Source organism: Fusarium oxysporum, chromosome 2 (assembly GCF_000149955.1).
Source record: "Fusarium oxysporum f. sp. lycopersici 4287 chromosome 2, whole genome shotgun sequence".
NCBI lineage: Eukaryota > Fungi > Ascomycota > Sordariomycetes > Hypocreales > Nectriaceae > Fusarium > Fusarium oxysporum.
The window spans coordinates 1,514,039-1,522,998 of NC_030987.1; the positions used below are offsets into that span (position 1 = coordinate 1,514,039).

The window sequence follows — 8,960 nt, forward strand, 5'->3', positions numbered from 1 at the left end:
AAATGCTCCCATCATAAATCACAGACTAAGAAGCATATAGTGGCTCTTCCTTGGTGCCAACGTCAACCATTTGCCCAAGGCCCTCAAAGCTGCACCCATCTCTCATGCCGTCTTCTTTGGCTCCATTGTCGGCATCGAGGGCACGCTGTTTCTCTACTATGCCCAGTGGAACCTCTTCAAGACCTTGCCTATCGTTATTGTCCTTGGCGTAGTGTCGCTTCTGAGTGGAACCAAGGCTCTGAGCGAGGTCCAGAGCCGACGTCTCGCTGGAGAGAGGTAATATGGTTGCAATGTTAAAAAGTAACTGCTTGGCATGATAGAAGGGCTGAAGCTCGAAACCAATCATCGCAAGTCGATGTTGGTAGAAAGCCAGGGGAAGATAGATCTCTTACTAAAAGAACAGCTATTGCCCGGATGCGGGTATCGCCATGTTTACAATGGATGTTCCATGATGGGAATTTCTGTAACACCAAAAGTCTATCAATCAAGAGGTTTTAGGACGGGTAACTTTGCCCAAGAGTTGAAATGATGCCAAGTTCTAGGCATGCAAAATGGATGTACATTATGATAGACACTGGAAATGGAGTCGGATTTGGTGACTTTTCAATAATTGCTACCCTCCAACAAGCGAATCCGTGCCATGATTTGTGATTCCTGGACTGAGACATGCACCTTGAACGCTTCATCCGTGTAACTGACAGTCAAGAATTTCAGTGCTTATTATTCCACTGCCTGTCCTGCTTGTTCTCTTACAACGTTCCATGCTTATAGCAATATTCAGTATCATCGCTTACTCATATGCTCGAAAACAACTGCCACTCACCACCCTTATTCCTCCTTCGGCTTGGTCCACATACTCAGCTGTTCCTCCAAGACGCTGTTGAACCATTGTGTCTTCTCTATGATGGGTGCGTGTCCCATATCGTCCACAATGTGTACAGAGCCTGGTTTCAACACTTTAATGAGCCGTTCGCCATTTGGAAAGCTGATCATGTTGTCACGCTTTCCATGCATAATCATGATGCGCTCAGAGCCGACACCGTCTGCTATTTCCCGTAGCTGGTCATCCGTCTTGTTGTGCAAAGCTGCCGCCGCAAGTTGACACATGAGCATTTTGGTGGTGTACAGCTCGGGATTTGTTTTCTTGGTGAGCTCGTGAGCCTGGAAACGCTGAAAGTTGGTCTCGAAGAGGCGGTACGTTGGACCACCCTCTGGCGGTGGTGGACTGCATCGTGCGGTGACGCCTGGCTCGGGTAGTATATCATCATCTGGTGCGACGAGCCACTCGGGTGTGAAGAGCCGGAGAGCGGTGTCGACAATACTGCGCTCCATGGACTTGGGGATGATCATACCCATGGTGTCTGAGACAGTTTCCCACAGTCCCTTCGTGTTTTGGACTTTGCCTGATGTGCAGATGAGGGAGAGCGACTGCAGACGCTTGGGAATACGAATAGCAACTTCTTGTGCAATCATGCCACCCATGGAGATACCAACGAGGTTGATATCTCGTTCAGCCTTCCAGCCAACATGGTCGATGACCTCGATGGCATCGAGTGCCATGCCACTGGTAGAATAGACACCCACGGGTTTGTCGCTGCCGCCCATACCACGATTATCGATAATGAGAACCGAGTACTTGTCGGCTCGATCATGACCGAAGTACTTTGTTTGACGCTGCCATGATGTTTTGACCCCTGCCAATCCCATAATGAGCTACACACGGTCAGTCAACCTCCCTTCTCAGAATATGACCAAATCTGAAGCAAACACGATACAGACAGTACGAAAGAGTAACACGCGGACGGAGAGATTAAGGGAATTTTAACGGAAGAAACGTACCACAAGCTTGACGGGTCCTTGACCATGAATCTCCCATGCAATGCCAACTGGACCACCGCGACCCTCAGCGACAGAGACCTTGCCGTGAGAGTGAGGTTCTAGGGTCCAGAGTGTGCCTGGGTAGGCTGGGTGCTTGAGCGTCTCCTCAGCAGAGGGAAACGTGCGTTGTCTGCGAGGACGTATCGCGTGTAAGTGAGCCTTGAATCCACACATGAGGAGCGAATGAAAAGAAGCGAGCGAAAAGAAAGATTGGAAAGATACCGAACAAAAAGACCGGAACGACTATGATGGAACGGGTTTGTTGGTCGAGGACTCACAAGTCAGACGCCATAATCGATATTTGGCGTTTGTTTGCTCTTATAATAAACTTGGCCCGGGCTCTTCTTGCGCAAACACGTTTGTGCACCTTCCGAGTCTCAAGGGAAAGTCTTGTGCTGTTGTTTTATGGTGTAGTATCTCAAGTTGCAGTTGTCAAAAAGACTCCGTACGTCACCCACGGACTACGCGAGTAAGAATGGGTAGTGAGTAGGTACCTTACGGAAGAAAGATACAGATCTGAGCGAATGAAGGATAAATGACATATAAAAAAAGCAAAGAGTTGTCCCTGTTGTAGGAGACTACCTTAGGCTGTGAATTGTGGAGAGGTAGAGGTAGTATTCGGAATATCTTGTCACAACTCAACTTGCAAGTTTGCTACTTTGCCAGGGTGAGAGAGAGTGAGTGAAGTGACTGAAGGCGACATGGATCGCTGCATCATGCCTCGGCGCTACATACCCACCTACAGTGCTTGATCGCCATGGGACTAGGCACGCCACGTGCAGAATCCGAACATGATATGGCATCTTTACATTCCAGTCTCGATAAAAGTGAGAACGAGGTAGCAAATCCTCCGAATTATAGACTAGACCATGGGTAACTTAGCTATAGTCGCGGAGTTTAATACGCCCGTGAGCCACCATTCAGCTATCGCCAATTGACTAAACAACTCCAACAGGCAATGAATCTCAGACAGCAAATTCATAATTGGATATACGCCAAACCAAGACTTGTACTCTTTTCAAGCAATTTCTCAATATCTTTTTATTGCTTCTTATTTTTGTTTCTTTCCAGATTGAACTCCTTTCTGGTGTCCCACGATCAGACCTGGTCGTTCAGTCATTGTCCACTTATATTTGCGTAGTAAATCCACAACTCTTCAACATCCACCTCAAGGCATCACAAGTCCGATACCACTCAGGTTCTCTTCGTCAAGCTGGTTCTTACGATCGACACCACCAGCAATTGGGTTAACACGGTAGTTGAACAGGTAATAATGAAGTTGACCATCACCGGCTCCGAATTTCTGCTGCTCCAGGAAGAGCGCATTGTCCATCAGCGTCAATGCGTTGAACACATCGAACTTGTGGCGCTTGGAGATAATGAGGGCGTCGTGAACAAGTTCGTTAAGGCGCTTCTTGAGAGCAGCTTTGTCGAACTTGTCCTGCAGCGCGACATCTGTACCGTAGTAAAACATGTAAGCAACCTTGATAACGTTGTGCTTAGCGTTTCCGATAGCAGTCGACTCGATGCAGAAGAAAGAGAAGAAGTCAGTGATCTTCTTGTTTTCGTCCTTGTAATTGATTAGTGCCCATTCTCCGAGCTTTTGTTCACACAATGACTTACCTCAACAACGTATGTCCACACAACCTGCTGCTCGTTAGGTCCAACCTTGGGGACAAACCAGTGGTGAGCTTCCTCGCGACTGAACTCTGGCGTCATATCGAAGCGCGCATTGTATCGCTTATACAAATCCATGACAGCATCAAGGTCCTTCTCTTCCAGTGGTCGCAGACCCTTGGTGCTAGTATCGTCTGGTAGCGCATACTTCCGAACTTGATACTGAGGTTTGCTGTTTGCGGGAAGAGGGCTGAAACCGCACTCGTAAAGCTTTTGCCAATTAATAGCGCGATGGAAGTATCTGCATGTGCTGACGGGTTTGGGAAGGACGACACCGGCGGTGTAGAGTCCTTGCCAGATCTCGTTGAGGTTGCTGCGTCTGGTAATCTCCTTAATGAGTACTGGCGTGAGACGCTTGCCTCGGAGCTTCTTGTGGATGGCGAGGAAATTGACCTCAGAGCAGGTGACAACGTTCTCGCGGACACGCAGGTGAACGGGGATAGCTGAGATAAAAGCTACGAGAAGACGGGATTGAGTTGCGCGGACACCAACGTGGTATTCCTTCTTCCAGCCAGGAGGCATCATGGCCCTGTGCGTGTTAGCGGGAACTAGTTTGGAAAAGCTAATTCATTAACTAGCCTAGCAATTTGACAACTTACCATCGAAGAATAGAGGGAGAATAGTTGAAGCGGAACATAGCCTCATCGTCCTCGACGTAGTGCTTGTTCAGCAGCTCGTAAACCTCCTTGATCTCGTCCTCCTTGGTCAAATCCATTGTAACCCATTCAAAGCCGGGAATCAGAGGGGCGGGCTCCTTGTCAACCTCCTCGACCTTCTGAATGCGCAGAGGACCCTCCTTTAAAGTCGCATCCTCTCCAAACTTGGGCACAGGCTGCGTCTGCCAGAACTTATACGATCCCATATCTTTGGCGTTCTTTCCGCCAGCGGCAAGACCAGTCATGATATCTTGTAGTGACATTTTCTTAAGCATGTCGGCAGCCTGGGAGCCGGAAGGATCATCGCTCTTGGTGGCCTTATTCACCTCTTGGGAGAGGGCCGGGTTGAGGGCGAGGAACTCCTTGATCTGCTGAGGAGTGAGGCCATCGAGGGCCTTGTGGAAATCGGAATCGGTCGGGGCGGACTTTGAGCCGGTCAGGGCCTCCTTGACCTTTGATCGCTTCGACTTCTTCTTCTTTTTCTTCTTCTTGTCGCCGGAACCCTCAGCAGCGTGCTGCTCCTCATGCTCCTCCTCGGATCCAGATTCGGCATCGTTGTCGTCGGCTTCAGCCTCGGCGTCGGCGTGAGCGATGGCCTTGCCCTTGAGCTCGGCATTCGTCTCGTCGACGACGGGCTCAACTGGCTTGGACTCCTCGGACATGATTCGAGATAGACCTTTTGGTGTAGGTGTCGTCGATGCTAACTAGTTAATGTTACGTGGGGTGGGGGGGTTAATCGAAAGGAGCTCTTTGGTGGGGTAATTTCACGGTAGCATGTGTCTGCCCTCCACTGCTAACGCTAGGTGGGGCTAAACGGCTATAAGAACAACCACGGGAGGTGCCTCGAGTTGCAAACTTGATATTTGCCCCGTGGCGTCGTGGTTGGTTTTTCTCGTATATCAATACTAATTCGGTGGAGTCACACGAGTGAACGAGCTATGGATACGGAGAGTCTGATCAGTAGTCAGATTGACAACGTGCTTTGGAGTGCGATAGATGAATGAAGAGTGCCTCTTAGGTAGGTTGACCTAGCTGATGAGAGCTATCTAGCTGGTATTTATACTGCTTTACTAAGGTAGTAGTTGCGTCATTAAGGTAGATAAACCGTATCTGATATTGGATACTTTTATATCGACTGGCTGCCTATAGGGGATTTATTGTTTAGCTTAAGTACTGATAGAATAGCTAAAAAGCTGAATGACTTCTTATAAGCTTGAAAGAAAGGGGAAATAACGATACGGAGAACTGCAGTATTGACACCGCGAAGGCGGTAACTTTGATGAGTGGCCAGTTCAATCAATATCTGACGGGGAGTTGTCTCAATTGACGAGAAAATAGAGAATGCCTGGATTAGCAACCGCCTCTCTTCAACACAAGGCAGAGGTGCCCACCGAGTGGACGAGGAAGTCAGTGACGAGGAGCCCTATGATGGTTGTTTCTAGTATTGAATCCCTTAGAGAATCCAGTGCTGGGAAGTATCGCCTATAAGACTATTCATTATTGGCTTTACGAATTCACCTATCCTTCTTTGAAGTCCAAACTCTAGACGCCGATATGAGCATACTCAGATGTTGACTACCCATAGGTAGCCAAGAGAAGTGGTATACACTCCTAGGATTACATGACACTGGAAACATGGAAACCTCGAAGTTGGGTTCCACAAAATAATAAAGTAAAGTCTATGTCGCTTGTCGGATCTGCGCAAAGTAGTTACTGAGACATCGTGTATGAGTTGGTTCATTACAACTCAATGGGCCAGATATGAGGATGCTGCTTATTAGACGCCAAGCAACTACCATGATACGATGTGTCCTTCCAGTCTACTCATCGCTGTAGGTCGTTCCATGAAGATCAAATGCCCTCATGATGGCCAGCGCAACAGGCGCATAGCCCATGATATCGTTGTGGCCTAAATCTCTGATCAATATTCAATCTCAACAAGAATGAACAAATATTCACTTACCACCGTATGGGAAAAGCTCTTGGCGGATAATCATGTTGGGTTCAGCAGTCCAAGTGGTCACAAATGCATCCTTGCCCTTACGGATGGTGCGCTCTTCTTTCCAAGCCTCGAAGTCCTTGTCATCCATAATTCCAAGAGTCTCTTGGGCAGCGGCTCTGAACAACTTGTTGTCTTCCGTCCAAGGAATGTCTTTATCATTCTTTGCATGAATCAAATTGAGCCTGAGTCTCGTCTTCGTATGGCGGACTACGTTGGCGAGCCGTCTATCTGAATGCCACTTGTCGACAACGAAACGGTGGATAAAGCGCACGAGAGAAGGCCACATGCGGAAGGGAGCAAGTACAGGGAAGATACCCACGATGCGATAACCCAACAGGAGATTTGCGAGATCGCTGAAGCCAGCGACTATGGTAATACCCGCAAATTCGATGCCCTGAAGAGCATACTTTTCAGCAACGGCACTGACTACAGCAGTACCTAAACTCTGCCCGAGCAGGACGATGCGACTTGGTGGAATCTCTGCCACGTTGGTAGCCCAGTCAACGAGTGTTGCAGCATCTTGAATTACTCCAGTCTCTGAAGGTGTGCCCGTAGAATGACCAAATCCTCGGTAGTCGATGGCGATAACATGATATGAGGAAGTATCAGTTAGAGAATGATAGCTGAGAGGTCGAATAGCTTGCGCGACATGACCAGCATTCTGTGATGTCAGTTGATATCGGTTAGAATATGGCGGTCACCACTTACACCGTGAACTGAGATATGTGTAAGTATCAATAGGACGAGAACTCCAGATTCAACTTACAATATAGCACTAAGCGAGATTCTGGATCCTCCTTTAGTAGACGAAATGATTCGGTCTTGGTGAAGTCTGCCGAGAAACCCGGCTCTTGGGATTCGATCTTGGCCTCATTCTGTAGGTATAGAGGGAGTGGAAGGATATGCCAAGCATAAATTGATTCACCGTCAGGGGTCTTTAGCGAGAACGGAGTTACTTGATTCCCTATGCGAGCATTATATGAGTGTTATGAATTCAAAATCTCAGAGTATGGACATACGAGCGAAACCCCATCGTTCTGGTTGGTTGACATTACTCCATAATAATGTATTGAACTTGTGTGCATATAGAAACCTGATTAGAGAGTCAAAAACGATTAAATCCACAATGATACATGACCCAAACATACTGTCTCTGGAAGAACGGTGTCATTCCCAGTCCCAGGAAAACGCAATATAGGCCCAGTGGCGCTGCGACGGCTATAACCACAGCCTTGACGGCGGGATGAAGATAAGACATGATTTTCTGTTGATGGATCCAATAACAAATCGGAGTAAAAGAGATCTATGAGGGATTCTGAAAATGAAACGCTACCTTGGCCGAGGCGAATAATACGCTCACCTGCTAAGTACAAGGCAGAGCCCATGAAGGCCTGAGGTCGAACCAGACGCTGCTTTGTCCGCGCTAAGCACCAGTGATCATCAACGGGACTTCTCACGCGGGGAAGACTACGCCTGCATTCATGTACCTGAGGCGCGTCTGATGCGGCTGTGGCCCCACCTATTCTGCTGGGAAGAAAGAGCCGCGAAATGACCACACCTCACCTTACCTCAGGCTAATTGATATACGTTGGTAATTTGGTGACTGCTAAAGTAAGATGTTGATGGGTTTTTGTAAAGGAAGCTTGTGCACTATCACCGACCAATAGGTTGACAGAAGTAATTTCACCAGCCGTCTGCTTTTATCGATAAAACCTAATAGTCGACTCTGACACTCTCACGGCGGCTTCCAAATAGGCCCGGTCCTGTAAGGTCCCTGCTGAGCCCCAGCTTCTTTTTTAAACCTAGGCGCTGGAGTGCTAAATTCAGAGCATGACTTTGGCCCCTTCGCCTTTTCTGTCCAATCAGACCCCTGGATTAACACTCCATGCTCCATCATGAAGGTGTGTTGGACCTGCACCACTGAGCCTCGGATTGCTGTCCGTAGGTGGCTGTTGCTACTGAATGCTACTACCACTTCCTCTTTTCCAATGGGAGCCTTCATTCCCATCTTCCATCTCCCACCTCCATATTCTCTCAATATTCCCTCGTGGCCCAACCTCACCTTCGCTTCTCCGATTATTTCTTGCTCGCGAAAACGATCGATTACTCAGCCTTACACGTTCATTTTGCTCCAAGACGCGCCTTGCATGGCCCTTATATAATGATTGGCTCCAGTCTCGCAGTGTAATTCCCTTGCGCTCTCTGTAGTTTGTCTACTGTGTGAGCTAGTTCATGGAGCGAAAGCGCAAACTGCCCGCGCGGGCTGCCGCTCGAGGCGAAAATGCTGCTAAAAAGCGCAATGTTACACCTCGAGAGCGTTCTGCGACGCCTGCTGCTCCCCCGCCAGCTCCAGAGCCAGAACCAGCTCCGGAGCCTGAAGAACCTCCCCCGCCGCCGTTGCCCAAATCGATTCAAGCTGGTAAACCTCTTCCAACGGTAGAAGTCGCGCAGCCAGAAGAATTGTCGTCAAAGGAGTATCAGTCAGTTGGTGAAAGGTATGCCATGTGGAATTACCCACGAGATAGAGGTACTGACTGACGCGTCCCTGAAGTGGTGTACTTGCCGAATCGCTCTTCCGATCCCGTCACAAATGGATCAGCGAAGGCTTATTTGCAAAGTATTGGACGAAACCCCATAAGCGCAAGGGCGTTCTCAATGAAGACCCTAAAAACCCGCCCAAGGATACCATGTCAAAGGTGGGCACCGTAACGATCACGATTGAGCCTCATATAATCGAAGCCACGATG

General features: G+C 48.5%; 5 protein-coding genes across 7 annotated transcripts in view; 1 reads left to right on the forward strand and 4 right to left on the reverse strand.

Moving 5' to 3' along the window:
• Nucleotides 1-25: 25 nt before the first annotated feature.
• On the reverse strand, nt 26-346 carry FOXG_06097 (uncharacterized protein; the record flags this gene model as incomplete). The annotated part of the gene is made up of 1 exon (XM_018384616.1): nt 26-346. One exon carries the CDS (start codon nt 344-346, stop codon nt 26-28), a length of 321 nt encoding a protein of 106 aa, XP_018241748.1.
• Nucleotides 347-583: 237 nt separating this feature from the next.
• Nucleotides 584-2,563, reverse strand: FOXG_06098 (uncharacterized protein). 2 transcript variants are annotated; one of them, XM_018384618.1, is made up of 3 exons: nt 2,157-2,563; nt 1,840-2,008; nt 584-1,713 (listed from the first exon to the last, which is right to left on the reverse strand). In XM_018384618.1, the coding sequence occupies exons 1-3, from the start codon at nt 2,168-2,170 to the stop codon at nt 829-831; spliced, it is 1,068 nt and encodes a 355-aa protein (XP_018241750.1). In that variant the 5' UTR covers nt 2,171-2,563; the 3' UTR covers nt 584-828. The 2 variants fall into 2 exon arrangements, with proteins under 2 accessions (XP_018241750.1, XP_018241749.1); XM_018384617.1 differs by having other exon boundaries at nt 1,840-2,563.
• Nucleotides 2,564-2,677: 114 nt separating this feature from the next.
• Nucleotides 2,678-4,957, reverse strand: FOXG_06099 (glycylpeptide N-tetradecanoyltransferase). Its single transcript, XM_018384619.1, has 3 exons — nt 4,155-4,957; nt 3,502-4,084; nt 2,678-3,448 (listed from the first exon to the last, which is right to left on the reverse strand). The coding sequence occupies exons 1-3, from the start codon at nt 4,871-4,873 to the stop codon at nt 3,047-3,049; spliced, it is 1,704 nt and encodes a 567-aa protein (XP_018241751.1). The 5' UTR covers nt 4,874-4,957; the 3' UTR covers nt 2,678-3,046.
• A 598-nt stretch (nt 4,958-5,555) lies between these two features.
• Nucleotides 5,556-7,681, reverse strand: FOXG_06100 (uncharacterized protein). 2 transcript variants are annotated; one of them, XM_018384620.1, is made up of 6 exons: nt 7,362-7,681; nt 7,233-7,306; nt 6,980-7,177; nt 6,922-6,929; nt 6,175-6,874; nt 5,556-6,120 (listed from the first exon to the last, which is right to left on the reverse strand). In XM_018384620.1, exons 1-6 carry the CDS (start codon nt 7,469-7,471, stop codon nt 6,032-6,034), a joined length of 1,179 nt encoding a protein of 392 aa, XP_018241752.1. In that variant the 5' UTR covers nt 7,472-7,681; the 3' UTR covers nt 5,556-6,031. The 2 variants fall into 2 exon arrangements, with proteins under 2 accessions (XP_018241752.1, XP_018241753.1); XM_018384621.1 differs by having other exon boundaries at nt 7,233-7,673.
• A 528-nt stretch (nt 7,682-8,209) lies between these two features.
• FOXG_19181 (uncharacterized protein) overlaps nt 8,210-8,960 on the forward strand; it is a gene marked incomplete at its 3' end in the record, with an annotated part of 2,374 nt that continues 1,623 nt past the window's right edge. Inside the window, exons 1-2 of the mRNA XM_018399382.1 lie at nt 8,210-8,708; nt 8,765-8,909. Of these exons, the coding sequence (XP_018241754.1) occupies nt 8,446-8,708; nt 8,765-8,909 (408 nt within the window). The 5' untranslated portion in view covers nt 8,210-8,445. The remainder of the gene's footprint in view (nt 8,709-8,764; nt 8,910-8,960) is intronic.

What these genes read in the sequence shown, in the direction of transcription:
- FOXG_06098 (XM_018384617.1), bottom strand. Translation starts at nt 2,052, where the DNA reads ATGTGTGGATTCAAGGCTCACTTACACGCGATACGTCCTCGCAGACAA. An exon ending in AAGGACCCGTCAAGCTTGTG is followed by an intron (nt 1,714 to 1,839) that starts GTACGTTTCTTC and finishes GACCGTGTGTAG; the next exon opens with CTCATTATGGGATTGGCAGG.
- FOXG_06099 (XM_018384619.1), bottom strand. Translation starts at nt 4,873, where the DNA reads ATGTCCGAGGAGTCCAAGCCAGTTGAGCCCGTCGTCGACGAGACGAAT. An exon ending in TCTCCCTCTATTCTTCGATG is followed by an intron (nt 4,085 to 4,154) that starts GTAAGTTGTCAA and finishes TAACACGCACAG; the next exon opens with GGCCATGATGCCTCCTGGCT. An exon ending in TGTGGACATACGTTGTTGAG is followed by an intron (nt 3,449 to 3,501) that starts GTAAGTCATTGT and finishes ATCAATTACAAG; the next exon opens with GACGAAAACAAGAAGATCAC.
- FOXG_06100 (XM_018384620.1), bottom strand. Translation starts at nt 7,471, where the DNA reads ATGTCTTATCTTCATCCCGCCGTCAAGGCTGTGGTTATAGCCGTCGCA. An exon ending in ACACCGTTCTTCCAGAGACA is followed by an intron (nt 7,307 to 7,361) that starts GTATGTTTGGGT and finishes CTCTCTAATCAG; the next exon opens with GTTTCTATATGCACACAAGT. An exon ending in AGAGCTTTTCCCATACGGTG is followed by an intron (nt 6,121 to 6,174) that starts GTAAGTGAATAT and finishes TCAGAGATTTAG; the next exon opens with GCCACAACGATATCATGGGC.